Source organism: Cyanistes caeruleus, chromosome 4 (genome assembly GCF_971803275.1).
Source record: "Cyanistes caeruleus chromosome 4, bCyaCae1.hap1.1, whole genome shotgun sequence".
NCBI classification, from domain to species: domain Eukaryota; kingdom Metazoa; phylum Chordata; class Aves; order Passeriformes; family Paridae; genus Cyanistes; species Cyanistes caeruleus.
The window spans coordinates 42,462,529-42,481,066 of NC_141704.1; the positions used below are offsets into that span (position 1 = coordinate 42,462,529).

Here is an 18,538-nt window from a genome sequence, read left to right on the forward strand (position 1 = left end):
CACTGACAAGAAAAAGAGAAAAGGCAAATCCCTTTAGAAAGCACTTTTCTTCTGCTAAGTTTACAGCTACATCTCTAAAATGAACAATTCTTTTCTTTTACTTTGCTGAGGGTAACACATTTAAGCCTTATGGATCCTAACAACTGTCCTCCTATATTTTCTCCTGATAGCATTTAATTATCATGGTAGTTCAAGTTTACATAACCTTAATACATTAGTCCACACTGAATCTTTAGTCTATCTTCTTTGTAATGGAGGTACAGAGCTAGCAGCAGAGCATAGCCAGAACCTGATGTGATTTGTTTGGATACCATAAATTTAAAATTAATAGAGGGAAGGAATAGTGGTCTTCTAGCTGAAACAGTGGTCAGAATTTTCAGTACCTATCTGTTTTTTCAAATTAGACAACAGCTCATCATCCTATCTTGATGAGGCTAAGTACTTCTTTAAAAGTACTTCATCTCTTGGTGCAATGTTAAAAAGATGCTTCCAGATTCTTAAGCCACATGGATTTTAGAGCTCCTCTAGTTTTTTGAATAGGCAGGGTTGTTCAGGTTTTAAACAGCTAGAACATTCAATATTATGAATCACGAAGGCATTGGGGGAGTTACTGATTGCAATCCTTCTACAATTACCTTGTTTCTCCCAAAGTCCTAGGCCAAGAACTATTATCCTGAGGGGCTACCTTGTTTAGGTTTCAGCAAAGTTTTGGCCTTTCTGTCCACTCTTAAAGTACATTTCTGTCAATACTCATTTTTTCATGCCTTCAGTAAGCATAAAATATATAAAGCTGGAAGGTCAATACTGTTTTTTTTAGATATAATTCATCATGCTTACAACATTAATGATGCTATTCTGTAGATTCTTGGATTAAAGTCATGGCTTCAGGATCAGAAGCCAAAAACAATGAATCCTGTAACATCTGGACAAAGCTCTCTGTAGGAAAAAGAAAGGGAGGGGAATCATACCAAGCATGCTGACATCCTAGCATTGCGACCACAGCACCAGCCTTTGTCCTTCAAGTACTGGCACATGGGAAATCCCCAGACTTGGTCCTGGCATTCTGCAACAAGGAGATAAAAAAAAAAAGGCACAGCTTTTCCACTTACAGAGTACTCAATGGATGGAGCAAGATGAACAGTAGGTAATGTAGCAGAAACAGTAAACTGTTCTCACCCAGTACCAAAACTCGTGGTAGTCCTACAAAAAACATGCTTTCTCTTTAACAGATGTTTTTGGTTTATGCTGAATTTCTGATAATTTCACATTTACCAAAACAATTTTAAGTGAGTGTCCTTTGCATAAATCCACTGAAAAAACAGTCAAAGGGACGAGGGAAAAGTCTGCAAATACTCATGGTAACCTACACTACTCCACAAATCACAAGATGTAGGCCAAGCAGTCATTCCATGCAGAAGAGCTTCATTACCACTTCTCATTGTCTCCTTATTCTATCCCAAATGCCTTTCAGACATCACACAGAACAATGTGTATTTGTTTATTCTAGTTTTGAAAGACCATTCTGCTGTGAGGCAGAATGTTTGTTTTCCAGAAAAGAGCAGCTGCAAAGGCTCTTGCTCTTTCTTCAAAACACCAAGAAGCATTTGCATCACAATCTGTGCTCAGTTTCAGTATCATTTGTATTTTGAATAACAAGAAAATTATTCATGTTTAACACTAGTGCAAATATGGGAAAACTGAAGCACAGAGATTACTTTATAGATGTTCTTAATACTCAGTTCTAAATGTACACAAACTCTAAATGTTTAGAGTCTTCATTAACACATTGTCAGCTGATTTTTTAGAATGGTGAATAAGAATTACTGCTTTCTTTAAAAAAAAACCCACAAATTGGCTGAGATCCTGGCTTTTTAGCACAGGAAGGTGACTGGGGCATATTTCAGAATAAATCATGTAAAGGGGTTAAAAAGAGGGGACAGCAGAAAATTTACCAACAATTGGAGTTACATACATGTAAGCTGAATTCATTCTATAAAAGTTAAGCAAAGAAAAAGAAAAAAAACTATAAAGAACCAGCCCCACAACTTGTGACAGCCTTTGCCTTTTTGGAAGAAGTGCCCAGTCTCAGCTGACCACTAGAAAATTACAGCAAGCAGGCAAGAATCCTGTGCAGGCAACCTCACACTTTGCTCTCCTTTTAGCCCTGAGGAACACCAGAGGCTCTTAGGGGTTGAATACTTGTTTGAGAACTGTGATTTAAGAATAGGATTTTAATTATGGATTGCAAGCAGAAAGAGAAAGAAAATTCTTTAGAAATAAAGATGAAATTTGATCAAATAGATTGCAATTGGTTTCAGCACTAGGAATGTACCAAGAATTTGCAAGTGCCTCATGACAAGCTCTAAAATATTAATTAACTTCAAGTCTAATTATGGAGTACATGGAATACATGAATACTTCTACTGCAGGGATGGCAGTAAGATGTCATTACAAATATTTATTTTGCAAAGAAAACAATGACTGACTGTCACCCTGAAAACTCAGCTTTTTGATCTTGTTGACATAGTTTCTAAAGACTTTCCCAGGACAGTAACTGTGAACACAGATTTGTATACATTCTTTCTGATACACATCTCTTGATGGACATCTCTGAGGGCCCGTGTGGTTGGGAAAGTGTTATCCTGACCATCCAATCCCTGGCCGTGGTCAGAAACCTATAAATTCTGAGAGAAGAAATAAAGTTTCTCTTTCCTTTCATCACACCTTGAGCTGTGTCTGTGTGACTCATTTTGTGTCCAACAGTGACAACTGACATGGTTCCTATTGCATGATTCTCACTAATATGTCTTTCTAATATGTATGTTAAAATATTTCAAAATGAAAATTTGCAAACTGATTTAGAAAGATGAAATACTTCATCTTCTCCAGCAAATCCCTTCTAATTTATGCCCTGTCCTACAGGCAAACTAATCATTCATTCAAGTTGAAGTTACTACCCTGTCAGCTACAATCTCAGTATCAGTGCACAGTACTCATGTATAATTCTGATAATCTTTGAAAAAGATTATCACTCAAAGCACCATCATTTAAATTATTGAAACTGTAAAGCAGGAGAAAAAGGGAAATTAATACTTTAAGTTGGAAAGAATTTTTTGTATATATCAAAAGTTGACCACACATCTACAATATTGCTTTAAATTCTATTTATTATTTCACATTCAGTCTGCTCTCAAGTACACTTTTAAAAATTTTAGGATTAATATATTGCTACGAAGTTCATATATTTACAAGCTACATTTTAAAAAACTAGAAATTATTTTAATGCCTCCAACTACTTCAGATACACTTAATATTACATAGCTCAGTAAATACCTTATTGTGCCTCTATCTAGCAACACAACAGCTGTTCTAAACTGTATAAATCTCAAAAAACATTCAAGAAACATTTTAAGTACATTTTAAGTACTCCATGGAACATTTCACAGGAAACAGCTCAAGTGTTCAACAGCACATGAAGCAATCACGTTATAATTCAGTAGAGCAGCCAATCAGACAGAATTCCTTCTGTGAGCAGTTAACAAAATAAGGAATTTTAGGTAATCATTCAATGAGCAGAACTGAAGCTAAGCTTGTGTTTAATATCAGAAGATATTAGTTAAATAGCAAGGACTTTACCTCTAAGCTAACTTCTAAGAAAGACTGAATCACACATTAAATAAAATGCTGCAAATATTGCAATAAAGCATCAGCATTTTTTTAATTGATATAGTATTTATAAAAAAAAATAAGGCAATAAAAGTAAGATAAAGGTAAAATCATTTTCACAGTTGCTAACTCTGTGCACAGATGATGACAAGGAAGTTCACGAGAATGGGATGAACTTCTCCAATATCTTTAATACTAGGCTGACCACAGATTCTCATGTCTAAGAATACTACAATTTTTAGTGTGCTAATATTCAAATTTTACTCCACAAAGCTTTACAGTAAAATATTGTCATTATAAAACAATGGGACCAACAAGCTTTAACATTACTGGGAATATAACTGACTCATTATATTAACTGACTTGAGTTCCATGGGATGAGCCAGATCAGAAAGGTGTGGAGGCAACAAGCTGGTGCTGTGTCGTATTCCTCTTGGCATGCCTTTTCCAGCCCTGGTGTCCCTGGAGCTGCAGGCTTTGTGGGAATCTCTGAACCCCAACCCTAAACCTAATGGCTGCTTTTGGCTGATTATGTAATTCAATGGATTGAAATGGCATTTTTCCTTCTGAGATTTTTCAGTGGGAATTAATCTATTACCCTCCTCATTTTTTTTCACATACACCCTACTTTGTCTCTTTGTATATATTGTGAACTTCATCAAAGTAGTACTAAAACACAAATAAGTTTTTTCAGGTGCTCCATAGCCTCTATCTTCCACAACACTGTAGATTTTAGTCTACTTCTGTTATTCAAAATGAAATAGATAACTACTAAACTGCCTTTTTCCTTCATGGGGTAGACTACATCTTCCTTGGCCATGTAATTCACTGGTCCTTGAATTTGTATTTTTCAAAAAAAGTCTCCTGACTAAGCAGGATTTTGCTGGGGAAAGCAAGGGGCACTGGGGAAGAAAAATGTTTTCTAATTCCAGGAAACAGAATCAGCTGCCACCAAAATAATTTCCAAAACCCAAACCTAGAGTATGTTTTAAGTATGTGCATTAAAACTTTGGCATTCTCAATTCTAACCTTATACTTTGTACACATGAGAAAAATACAAATGTAAGATGGTTTCAGGTTTTAATATATTCTTGCTACATTTATTAATGAAAAGTACCATAACAACTTCAATAGGTAATACTTTCATTTAACATCTGTAAAGCTTACCTTGTTAGTATTTTTTCAAGTTTCATATTTTCTTCAGAATCAATTTTTATAAAAAACATCTGGGATTTAGTGACTAGTTAGCTGTGTCACAAATACATAGAAAGGTTCCCTATGCAGCAATATCTAAAGATGCCTTGGGAAGGAAATTAAGCTTTTTGATCTGTTGCTTGGAAGTGTTTTCCTGTGTTGCCATGGTATCAGTGGTAGCTATTTTAAGATATTGGCTGTGGAATATTTTTGAAAATATAACTAGGCTACACATAAATCATCTGTACTCTAATACCCTGAAACAGTGAGTAATCTTTCATATTTGACTGGGATAGAGTGATACAAAGCCATTATGCTTGTGTAAGTAATCCTTCAGAAAATTCAGTTTCAGAGTATTTGTCCTCCGAATCCACCTTACTCAAGGCTTTGCCAGGTTTCACAAGTCTGATAAAATTCTGTCTGTGAATTTTGACTACCCTTTGCAACTCTTCTGGTTCCCTTTATTATGTTCAATAGCTTTTAATAGTCAAAGTTGATTTTGCAAAAGCTTTGCTGACTTCTTCCAGAGTGTCTTATTGAGAAGCTACTTTCCACAGCTTCCTGTAGAGCTCTAGAGCTCCTCTACCCAGCAGTGACCTGACTTTGGCAATGCTTACACAACCTGGAGTTTATGTTTTGTATTACTAAAGACAACCTCAAAAAGAGCTTCTATCAGATAGCTATCACTGAAAGTACCTATAAAACTACACCTATCTCTTATTTCAAATTACAGAATCAAAGATTGTGCTGAATTGGAAGGGATCCAATGGATCATCAAGATCACCTGGTAGCCCTGCAGAGCACCATCCTCAAGGATCACACCATGATCCTGAGAGCATTGCCCAAACACTTCTTGAACTCTGTCAGGCTTAGTGCTGTGACCATGTGTGCTGAGGACTGCACATGATCCAAAGGGTTAAAACTTCCCCCCACCCCGAAGGGGAGGTACCTGGGCTTTCCCACCTGATCCTGAGCACATATTAACCCTTGAAGCGTTTGTTTCATGGCTTCCCCACCCCTGATGGACCAAGACTGCGACCATCACTTTAACCATGGGACATCTGAAATGCAAAGTGCTCCTGAAGTGCAAAAATAATGTGTAGTGATACCTTTCCTCTCTGCCAGCTACTCTTCTAATTTCTTTCTTCCTTATCGATTTTCTTCAGTGATATTTTCATGCTTTTATAATGTCATATTGTTATAGATAATAACCAAAATGGCTACATTTCCATTGCAACCAAATTGCTCTAAAATACATATACCACCACACACAAACACATATTTATACATATACACACACATATATATATATATATACACACACATGCACCTATCATTCTTTTCACTCTAATCTGCCCCAAGGGATATATTCAAAAAGAACCTCAGTAAGCCTGTCTCTGGTGAGTCTTAGCAGCAGCTCCAGAGCAAAAGAAACATTTGTGTGTTTTTTCCTCAAAACAGAGGATATAATACTGAAGAATTTCATTGGTTTCTAGACTGGTACTGAAATATTTGGTGGTAAGGAAGATGAAAAGCAGAGAATTAGAACACAGAAACTCAAATTCCTTTTCAAAAAAGTAAAATATTTTTAAAAAATATGTTAAGTTTTCAGTTCTTCTCTGTTAATGGATAACCATAGACCAGCTGGTACACTGCCCCAAAAATGTGTTAGCTGAGTGTAAGATAAAACAGCTCCCAAGAATCTTAAGAATATCTCCTGAACAGAGGCACAGAGTCTGTTTTAACCAAAAAATCATTAGCAAACTGATTTTTTTCCCCAGAAAAACTGACATAATGGTTCACTATGTAAATAGGTTTATGTAAAATGTCTCTAATAAATAGTAAAATCCTTTCTACTCTGATGTAATTGACTACCCAATGCAGTAACAGAGAAGAAAACCCCCAAAGGAATCAATTATATTAATGGCTACATATATTTTATCCATACAAGAATCTCTACATAAACAGGCAATTCTCCTTAGGGAGACCCAAAGCAAAACTACTTAGAATTTTTCAAGAGCTGTCATATTATTCCTTATTAACTGATACTTAGAATTTCATACTGCTTATAAGCAGTGAAATTTAAAGACAGGTGTTAAAAGACATTGGCTTCAACTTTTTAAAATTGAGTTGAAATTTAACATTACACAGCACCTCTTGGTTGTTTTAGTTACTAATAAATCAAAGCAAAGGCTTTCATGATCTTAACAGTTCAAAATTATTCCCAGCATAATTGGAAATGTGGTCCCATTACCAAAATTTCAAGATGAATTGTTTATTTATAGACACATAAAAGGATACTGTATACTGATTGCATTATTATTCAAGATTCTGGCTGTTGGCACCTACTTTCATCAGAAATGCTTCCAAAGAATTCACAGCAGGTCCAACAGCAAACTCAATCAGCCAATCTTGCAATATCTGTACTATTTTTAGAGTATGTGAGAAATGTAATGCATTATTCCCTGAAGTCATCTCAGAAACAAAAAAAAAACCAAACCCAAACTTGTGATAACCAAAGTAATTCAGTAGCCCAACAAACACCAAATAGTAACATTTTTAGTAACTGGTAAATTTTATTCCTACAAATATCAGTTAATTCTAGTTAATATGAAATGAAAGATTAATTTTCACTTGACTTGGCATTAAATCTTAAGTGCCAAAGAACATGCTTTCCAGCCATACCAAGTTCTGAAACCAGAAGTCCATCGCAGCTCCTGTTTGAGGTGGCTCCTCTGCTTCAACTGAGCTTATGAGAACAACCCTCTGACTTTACATTAAAGAAACACCAAAGATGGGAAATGTGATACTTTGGGGGCAAGAGCTTTGAGGTGGACTTGCCACAATCTTGACTTGAAGGGTGCATACCTCAGGAAAATAAAAAAGCTTTTATAGAGGACAAATAACATTTTTAAAACAGACTTCAAAAAGCTTCGAAGCTATTTAGTCAAGATAAAATGACTGTAGAATGCTTTAGAATAGAACTTCCCACTGTGTCCTTGCAGGCAAGTCCTTGCTTACTAGACTGATTTCAAATGAGTAAGTAATTTCCTGTGTTGGAGCAAATTCTGCCCAATTATCTTTGCTTCTTAGGAAGATCTATCCATCACTGCAGAGATGTAGCTCTAAACTTGCTTCCTAATATACAAATTGGTCTCTCCGTCTAAAGCATGTACACGTCTCTGCAATCTCTGACTGATGCCTAGAGTAGCCAGTAGCTTTCCTGAATTCAGTGTCAGAGCCTGGGCAAATGAAGGACTATCTACAGTAGAGATTATATTGGCTGAAGTACCACACAAGCCAACTGGAAATACACAACTGCCCGTGGCCAGATGGGACGCATTTCAGGATCACATAACTCACTGGTGTCCCATGAAGACCATACTCTCATCTTTGACAGGTCATGTCCATCCTAATTATAGGAAACAGGTGAAAATCACACTCATCTTCACCTGAATAAGCTCAGTCTCAACAAGTTTATGGAGCACATTTTCCTGGAAACCATGCCCAGGCCCATGAAGAATGAGAAGAAGGTTGACACTAGCGGGCAGGAATTCATCAGGCACTGACAAACTATTACCCTCTGTGATGCAGTGACTGGTTCCATGAACTAGGGAACAGCAGAGTCATAGTTTATCTTGATAATATGAAGTCATTCAGCAAGCTTTCCTTAGCATCTTTATAGACAAAATTAAAATATATGACTCAGATGGGTGGACTCTAAAATAGACAGAAAATTGATAGCAATCTGAAGTTAGACAGTGAACCCTGCAGATTAAGGGATGTGATTATTCTCCATTTTTAGCACTTATGAGAGTATCTGGAGTGCTTCTTTGGGCTCTTTAGCCCACCATAATGACTGAAATTAATTTATTGGTGGCAAGAGCACTAAAGGGCTGCAGAGAAGGTCAAGAAGGGATTTAACTGCTGTTTTCAACAAAGGAAAGAGAACAAAAAAAGATTAAGCTAGACTATTTTTGGCAGTGCAAAATGAAAAAGACAATAGATAATGCACAATAGCTGCAAATTCTGAATAGATATGAGGGAAAGAACTTCATGGTGACAGCAAACATTGAAATGGGCTACTGAATCACTGCCCTTGGAGAAATTCAAAACATGAACGGACAAGGCCCTGAATGAAATTATCTAAGTTGGCCCTGCCTTGTGCCATGATCTGGTCCAGATGACCTCCAGAAGTTACTTGCTACTTAAATGCTATAATTTGGCCCATTCTGGAAGCAGTATCAAAATCCACTTCCTTCCAACAGCTGCAAGAGGAGTTTGTTTACTGCTCGTAGAAGTGAATTGTTGGATCAATACCATCTGATTAGTTACAGAGTCTCCTAGAATCCTCTAGAATGCTCTGTCAGTTTGAAGTCCATGTACAGGAAAAGCAAATACAAGATACAGTCTGAATTCTTTCCCATTTGAAGAGATCTAAGCTCTTAGATAGTCAGTCCTTGTTCCCTTATCCCTCTTCTGCACCTTTAAGAACAAGCCATTTGGTAGATGTCTTAGTAGGAGAATACAACAGCATTATACATTTTAGAATATGCACTCTCATAGTAATAGTAAAAAAAAAAAAATCATTTTGAGCATTACTAGGACAATATATGTATTCTTTCCCAAAAAAAGAATACTGCAATTTCCTTTTGTTCTGTCCAAATGCTCTCCTTTGAGAATAATTTTGTCCTTCAAGCAGAGTAAAATCAAACAGCTAGAAATTCCAACATGTAGTCTGACTTCATTTCCATACTGCTGTGAAACTGCAGTGTCTCTTCTAACCATGCACATATATCTGTTTGTTTAAGCTTTGAAAAGTTTATCACGCCTGATCCTTCGGTGGTGTCTGAGTTTATGCACTGGTCTGCAAAAAGTAATCCTATATAGCTAGGGCAGGAAGCTGTGTCCTCTTTGCAATAATAAGAAAGAACCAAATGTTTCAGACACACAGATTTAATGACAAGTACCTGAAAAGTTCTTAATTTCTTAAAAATCTGATGTAAAAGTAATTGTATGTCTTTTCTCTAACTGCATTTCTGTAGCACAGAAATTTCAATTGTATTTTGCTCTTGGACTGAGCTGAAGTATTTTGAAATTACTAAGACTAATACACTGAAAAAACTCTTAAAATAGTTGCAGAGCAAATTAAAAACAACATGAAAAGCAAGAGCTAGCATGTGTCATGGTCAGTGTGGAGCTGTGCCTTAATTGCCTAAGCAGCTAACTCATAAAGAGCAATACCTGATAAATGAAACCGCCCCTCCATTTATAGCAAAATTTGCCTGTATTCTGAATCCACAAATAACTTTCAGGTTATCTCTCCAAGAAAAACTCTTACATATGTATTGTTTCATGATGGGCCAAACAGGCAAAGACCAGCACAGCACCCAGATGAGTGGTTTTTTGAGTATTACCTGACATTACAAAAACTTAATTCCGCTCATCATCGTATACGTACAACTTAACAAAAAAGGATGCTGCACGCAGACAGATGAGGACAAAATCTGGTACAAAATATTTCAAAAGGATGGAAACATACTGGAATTAAAGAGCCTATACATTTATGAGTGAATTAATGGAATAAAACCAGCTATAAACCACATAAAACATTACGCACTAATGTCCCTAATCTCAGTAAAAATATTAGGATTATTGGCATAACAGAAAAGCAACAATGCATCTGGGAGTGAATGATCCTCATAAAGTAATTAAAACCAGTACTAAATAAGCCACTGGAAAGGAACAAACACAAGGAAGTTATTAAATAAAAGGTATAATACTCTCAACATGCAAACTGGCAGCCACAAGCTAAGCTCAGAAGAATTACCTTCTTGGTTTTCAAACTGTTCTGACAACAGATGGTAGCAGCAGCCCACACTGCAAACAGCTTTGATTTCAGGCTTGGCAGTAAAAATTCGTAGTGTATTTGCAGCAAGATCTCCGCATGTATGTAGACCCACCATCATACAGTCCTGAGAAGAAAAAGAAAAAAAAAAGCAACAATAAATTCATGTCTTTCATCAACTGAAATAGCATACTTCTGCTACCTGGTTAAAAACCATTATTGGGCCAGGATATTCATTTACACCAGAGATAGCACTCTGTGTACACTCAGCAAATGTACACATGAAAATGGCAATCTAAAGACAACGGACAATCTAAAACAAGTAAATATTTAGAGTAAAATAACCTCCAGATCTTTTATGATGTCACTGAGTTCTGTTTCTGCAGTGATGCAAGAGGTCAGTGGAAAATACAGGTTCGATTCACTTGACTTTCTTGCTTTACTCTTGAGAGATGTCATTTTCCTTTGTAGTTTTTCCTCTTCACAGAGCTCCCCACAGTTATAACGAGATGAAGAAAAATTTTCTACAGCATCAGCAGGAAGAACATTTAGAACAGCAAGAACCTCTTCAGAAAGTTTGGTCTCATGAGATTGTGCCCCAGTCACTAAATCAGCTTCAGTTTCTGTGTTGGTTTCAGGTGTAGCCATTTCTGTGAAACCAAAAGAAGGAGCTAAATCTTGGATAATCACTTGGTCCTGATTTTGAAGACTGTTTGCATTATTTAAAAGCTCTTCATTGATTGTTTTACAGTCAATTTCACTTTCCATTGGCCTGTTGTTTGACTTTTCCATACTCTGGCTTTTGAGGTTTTCCCTTCCTCGACTCTGATATGCTCTCCAGTGTTTCTTCAATTTTTTATTTCTTTCATGAGCACCATTTGTGTTGGAGCTTGAGGAGTCAATTCCATAAACTTTTAAGTTATATTGCATGGACAAAAATGAACTCAGGTAGCCTTTTCCAGAACCTATATCAATCACCTAGATAATGGAGAAAAAATAAAGGAAAAGAAAGTTTGCTGCATTAATGAGAAACAAGGCACACTTCAAATGCAAAATTATTTCCTAAAAATTTAAGCATGGATTGAACAGCTACCTTATTAGTACCATACTTCTCAATGCACTTAGCTCTTTTGCTTTGTTGGTCCATCTTCTGACTTTAAAACACAGAATTAAGTCTTAACTGATGTACTCCAGAAAACAGAGACTACAATGTTTATGCAATACACATGTCCTGCTTCTTGTAAAGACTTCCAGTATATTTTCTTGACACAGACCTTTCTTCTGCTAAAAAAAATAACCATAAACCAACAGCAATTCCACCTGCCCTTACTAAACTGGGTCAGAGTTAGCAAACAAACCATACACAGTATTCAGCTTTAGGCACGTAATTCCCATACTGAGGAGCCTACTGTCAATGAGTGCAGAGCAAAAAGCATCCTTAGGTTGAATGTCTAATTTAATCCCTTTAGATTTGACCTAAAAAAGGTTGATATTGATACTCTTTTATGTCAGAAAGCTTTCCCCTTCTGTGAAAACAATCCATACAGCTTTATTTAACATGAGGATGCTTTTCTAACAAAATTAAGGGGCTCACAAGCCACATGTGCTTTGCACTGGCCATTCTGGAGGAAGGAGTGATAGGTGACAGTTTGTCTCACAGCTGATACCATGTACTAGTTCAGTGACTGATGCACCCCAGGAAAGAAAACCCCATACAAAGTATTAGCAGAAACAAGAGTAACCTGAGATCTTTCAGTACATAATCACAGATTTATATAACACATGTTTTAATATGTAATAAATATATATATAATAAATACATAACACAACAGTTATGAGAATTGGCAGAGTGACAGTTCTCTAAGGAAAGAAAATTATGTTCACTTCTGTCCAGGTACTGACCAAAAATGATATTGATTAGATATAATGACTTCTTTACAGAAGCTCCTGGAAGTGTTTGATTTAAGAACATCTATGTTTTATTCTTGGTCTGTCACATGTTCATAAGAAAGCTTACACTGATACTGCTAAACCCAAATTGCAGCATACACTACATTGATGCATCTCCAACTCAACTGCACAGTATTTTACCAGTTAAAAATATTCAACACAGCAATATTCTTACTTGATGAGAAAGATTTATTCATTATCTTAATAAAAAGATTTGGACAGCCACAGAATTAGAAATAAAAATTTGAGCCAATGTCACTAAAGAGTATGAAAAACACAGAAGAATACATAATATTAGGTAAAAACTGTTTACTCAAGTAGCACATGGCTTTCTCATTGTAGTCATCATGTGATATTGATGAATATTTGCAATCTAGACAACCTACAACCATAAATTTTTTTGAAATAAATCTGTACAGGAATGAATTTAGGGAAATGAAATTTATAAAACCTAAGCAAACTTTTTAAAATGCCATTTATTTGCCACATTAATCACTAATATTCTGCTCTACTCAGCCCTAGTGAGGACACAAGTGGAATGCTAGGTCTAGTTCTGGGCAGCTCAGCACAGGAGCGACACGGAGCTCCTGGAGCCGGTCAAGCACAGGGCAACAAAGACCATGAAGGGATTGGAGCATCTCTCTTCTTAGGAAAGGCTGAGGGAGCTGGGTCTGTTCAGCCTTGATAGGAGACAACTGAGAGTAAAAGTAGCTGAAGGGAAGGTGTTAAAGAGGATTCCTCCAGGCTCTTGGTGCTGTCAAGCAGCAGGACAAGAGGCAACAGGTGGAAACTGATGCACAGGCAGTTCCATCTAAATATGAGGAAGAACTTCTTTATTGTGCAGGTGACTGTGCACTGGAACAGGTTGCCCAGAGAGGTTATGGAGTCTCCCTCACTGGAGATATTCAGGAATAATCTGGATGCAATCCTGTGCCTTGTGCTTTGGGATGACCCTGATGAGCAGGGAGGTTGGACCCATCGTGATCCCACTGTGATCCCTTCCAACCTGACCCTTTCTGTGATTCTGTTATTGGAAAGGAAAGAGAAGTGCTGAAGGAATAATTTTACCCACTGTTTTATTTAACAGACATTACAATTATGTAGAATGTGCACTCCTCCACTTGTTCAAGTTCTGAATTTTTTCAGTAAAAAGCATCACTTGGACACAAGAGAAGAGTAGTGAATTATTCCTATGACCCCTGGTGGTTATGGAGACCAGCTGCAGTTTGTGGAAAGTTTCTCAAGTAAATAGAAAACAGTGATACATTGTTAAATTAGCAGGGGGAGAACAGTTTAAAAGTAAAAGGAAAATTGACTAAAAATAGCAAGCAATGTTCTTGCACGAAACAAATAAACTGCATTCAATTATTCCCTGCTTTACCTTCCATTGATTACATACGGAAAGGTAATAAGCAATCCATAGCCTATCTGTCAAGCATGAACTTTTAAAATGAAATTTCCATGATATAATAAACTCCAAAGGTCTTGTCCATAGAGAGTTGGGTCCTATGTTTAAATACAGTTTCTGGCACAATCAAGCATTCCAACATTTCCCAGCATCAAGTCACAAACGTAATGGATGCTGTGTGCAGAATTATATCATCTTTACATTACACACTCCAAGTTTTGCTGCACATGCTGCAATTTTCAAGGAATACTTTGACCAATACATTAAATAAAACAAATGTGCACTTAAGCAAAGACGAATCAACACTGGCTTCTTTTCAGAGTTTAATCAAGAACTTCTTTAAAATACAAGTTCCACTTGTATGACAGGAACGGTGCTTAAACGGGTCAGCAAACTACTGAAAAAAAAAAGCCCTCTAGTTATTTTGAATTACTGCTTAAATTCAAATCATTAACCCAGAAGTGATTATAGTGGTAATAAAATTTTTGCTTTTTATTCTTATTTTACTATTTACTATTGTACATTAAAAAATACCAACAGAGAGCAATATCTTCTACCACCCATTATATACAGCGTGGGTATGGAGGTGAAATGGAGGGCATTTTTCAAGCTGCCAGTGATCTGTAATATCTGAAACAAACACCCTGAGGACATGTGTTGTTGTAAAACATGTGTTTCATTCTCATAACTCTAGACTTTTTAATTAAATGCTACATATATTTTGTTTTGCAAGAAGAATGGAAAAAAAATCAATTAGGGAAAAACTCCTAAAATTTATAATTGCTACCTTTTTTTTTTCAGTTGAGAGAAAACAAAAATAAAAGGAGTTGCTTTTTAAAGACTAAGAAGGAGGCTTTCCTTTTTTTATTTTTCAAAGTAAAAGGAAAGCTCTTTTCATATATTAGGGATTTGTAACTTTGCACAAATAAATATTGCTATAGTGTATGACTAAAATGGAAAAAAGTTAATATAGAGCATTCAGCATTTCATATTCTGAAATATATAATAATATACTGCATTAATATTTTTCATTAAATGTTAGAATTTTTTAAAAAAGTAAACAGATAATAATCCCATGTATAAACATAATCCAAGTTACCTGATAAAAGTGTGCAATTACTAGATGAAATTGTAATGAGATGAATATATATATTACATATATGCAGCATATTGACAGACACTTAATAAAGACTGGTTTGAGATTTTATTAGTAACCAGCTACATTGAAACTTCAGTTATCAAGATGGCATTACTTTTTTACTTTCTGAACAGGGTTTTTGCTTTCCTTTCATTCCTGAATCTCACAGGAACTATTTAAATCTAAACAAAAATGCTATATGAAACACCACTTCCCAGCAAATGCAGAGACCACTTACTATTGCAATGTAAGCAAACTATACTCTTCTACAGCTTTTTTAGTACATGAAAGTCTTCAATACTTAACTAACATTTGCCTGAAACAAAAGCTAAACAAGGCAAAAAGCCATGCTCATGACAGAATAGCAGACTTTCACAAATGTGCTGCTAGTGTATTTCTGTTCTCTGCAGAGCACACCCACTTTAGGGCTCCGTCACTGTGGCTGGCTCTTACAGGGCTGCTGGAGACACTGCCTTCCACCGCTGTAAGTGATCACAGATGCTCACAAACTGATTGTGTCTCACCCAGGGATGTTTGGCCTTAATGGAAGCTCTCTATTTACTTGACAATCCCAGTTGTAAGAACACTACCTAAAACTTTGTCTTCATCAGCTGTTCCTCACAAAACAGATGGTCAGGACTGAGGATTTTGATCTCCGTGTCCAAGGTGCCAAAGGCCTGACGCAAATCTAGCAAGAGTATGGCATCATTTACTTATCTAAATTAAACTCAGTCTGAGCCAAATAACCTCCCAACCAAAGTTCAGCTTCAGCAGTTCGGAGCTGAATCCAAGTTTTAGAGCTTTCCCTGTGGTGGGAGCAACAGCAACTTGGGATGCTGCAGGTACATTAATTTTAAACTATACTCATACATATTTACTTACAAAAAAGAATACCCAGAGAAAATACCCTCACCATAAAATCTGGACAGGTACCTTATTAACTTTTGGTTTTGAACAAATATAGTTTGTTCTCCACAAAATCTTTGTGGGAATAAATACTAGCCTGGAGGAAGCCTCCATTGACAGTTACAGCCCCTTGCATGGAAAGCAAGTGCAGCTCAGATGCAGAAGGGAATCAAATGCACATTGAGAGCCCCATGTCACTTCTAGTTCAAACCAAGGATGAAGCTACATTGGCCAGTAGCTACCAGCATTAGAGAGATTAAAATGAATAAACAAACTCAGCTCACCCAGATTCTGAGAAATTTAGCCTTACCACAACACAGGCCTAAGGTATGGAATCTAACATAAGGTTTATCACTGAAAAAGCTTACAAAAAAAAGCATATGTATGTAAACTGAGGAAATGGTATTGCTATGGCATGGTATTGGTGCATTTTGTCTAATAGAATGTGAAACACACTATTCAAAAAAGTCAAGTATTGCTTGTGTTTTGTCAACAGATTCATAAACCTCTACAAGGTTTTACTGAAACGGTGATCTAGCGCACTGTACAATCACAATTATATGTATATAAAAAAAAGTTTTAAGTTGCAATCAAATTTGAGAAAGGAATCCTGCAATTCTTCACTACCCAAAGACAGACCTGTTGTCTGATGTATGAAACACCAACTCATGCAGTAATTGCTAGGTGATAATGGTGTTGGGTGTCCAGGCCTCATACATGTTCTACCAAGTGTATTTCATACACACTTACATAAATTTCTGCCTAATTTGCTCTCTCTTCAAACTAAAAACATTTCTAATTTACAGATCTCAATCCATGTTTAATAAAGGTGAACAGTATTAACCAACAGGAAATAACTTAAATCTTGTGTCAGAATAAGAGGAGCTTTCAAACCTTCTCATGATATTCTGCCTTGGTCTCTACGTGACACTCCTGTGTGCATGACACAAGGCAGCTCTCCACACCAGGCAGCTCTCCCTCCTACTGACATGTGCAAAACTGCCAGCAATAGAGTACTGACAAACAAGGCAGTACCAGTCCAAAAAGCAGAACAGTTTTTAGCTGCTCAACACACAGAGGATGATCATGACTTTTTAAAATTACTCATGAGTGATTATGAGTCACTGAAAGGCAGCTCCTTTGGAACAATACATTAGTAAACAAAATTGTCCTTCAGTTTGGCCCCAAGAGCTCTTCTTTAGCTCCAGTTATGGACAGGAAAAATAAGAACAGCAGTGACAGAATATCAAAGTGATGCATTTGCACACATCAAGGAGAATAACTCAAAAAGTACCTGGTAACACACAGCAAGAAATGCTTTCTTACCTGCTTTATCCCACAATAATTTGCTATGCTGTCTACCAGCTCTGACATCACCTTCACTTCATGTGATTTCTTATTATTCATAAACTCATCCGGTTTGATACCTGTATCAGGTTAGGAAAATAAATACACATTAACACAACTTATAATAAGGATTTGTGATCAATCAGGAAAAAAAAAAAAAGCTAACATATATTTCACTGTTCATATATTTCCAGGATAATAATTTTTAATTAAAAACTCACTAAATTATTACAGGAGTAAACTTCTGGATTATGGATGGATTAGCAACATTCAACACGCTACAAAACTCAGTTTTTTAAGATATTTAATACCTGACCATATATTAGACAATAGCTACAACTATAAAACTGTACTATTTCTTCCTTTACATTGGAAAATATTTATTTAGTCTCATTTATCACATTTACCTTTTCATAAATGAAATTAAAAGGCTGGGACAATAAACAATCACATTGTACAGGTCGTTAATGCTGCAGATTTGCTGTCAATATCTAGAGGGAGATACACTATTTCTACTAAAAAGTTATGAGCAGTACTGGAAAAATTCAGAGGAAGATGAACTTTTCTTTATTTACCCTATGGATTAGTTATAGAAATGTTACACCTTAATGGCAGAAAATCCCTCATTTCAGTGTTGCTGGAGAATGTGTTAATGAGATGGAGTCAACCTCCATCGTGGGTTACCTGCTTGTGCAGAACACCAAGTGCACTCACTTGCACACCTCTGCACCACCCAGCCAAAGCAGGAGCTCAGAAGTCTCTCACTCCCTTGGGAGCAACCCACTTATTTCTCTTAGGGGTCTAGTGCTGCAGTACACTTGGATCTAGTTAAACTGATGGCAAGTCTGAGTGATGGTAGAAGAAAATGGATCATTACTAATGAGCATGCTCCTAGAAAAGAGGACTTTTCTACATGACTAGGCAGATTAATGTATTTTCCCATTTTCTGCTTTATTCACCGTATGTCTTCATCTGTCCAGAAACTGATCATTAGGTAAAATCCATGTTCATTTCTTGATCAAACCATGCTGGGAGCAGAGCCAAGTGTGTTACTTCTTTAAAAGAGAGCGGGGAATTGAAC

The 18,538-nt window shown here is 36.4% G+C and overlaps 1 protein-coding gene across 6 annotated transcripts in view; it reads right to left on the reverse strand.

Moving 5' to 3' along the window:
* Positions 1-18,538, reverse strand: part of METTL25 (methyltransferase like 25) — a 44,834-nt gene that overhangs the window by 18,224 nt on the left and 8,072 nt on the right. For all 6 annotated transcript variants that reach the window (XM_086887828.1, XM_086887829.1, XM_086887827.1 and 3 more), the window contains 4 exons: positions 17,437-17,537; positions 11,054-11,686; positions 10,691-10,835; positions 969-1,063 (listed from right to left, as the gene is read on the reverse strand). In XM_086887828.1, coding sequence (XP_086743954.1) covers positions 969-1,063; positions 10,691-10,835; positions 11,054-11,686; positions 17,437-17,537 — 974 coding nt within the window. The remainder of the gene's footprint in view (positions 1-968; positions 1,064-10,690; positions 10,836-11,053; positions 11,687-17,436; positions 17,538-18,538) is intronic.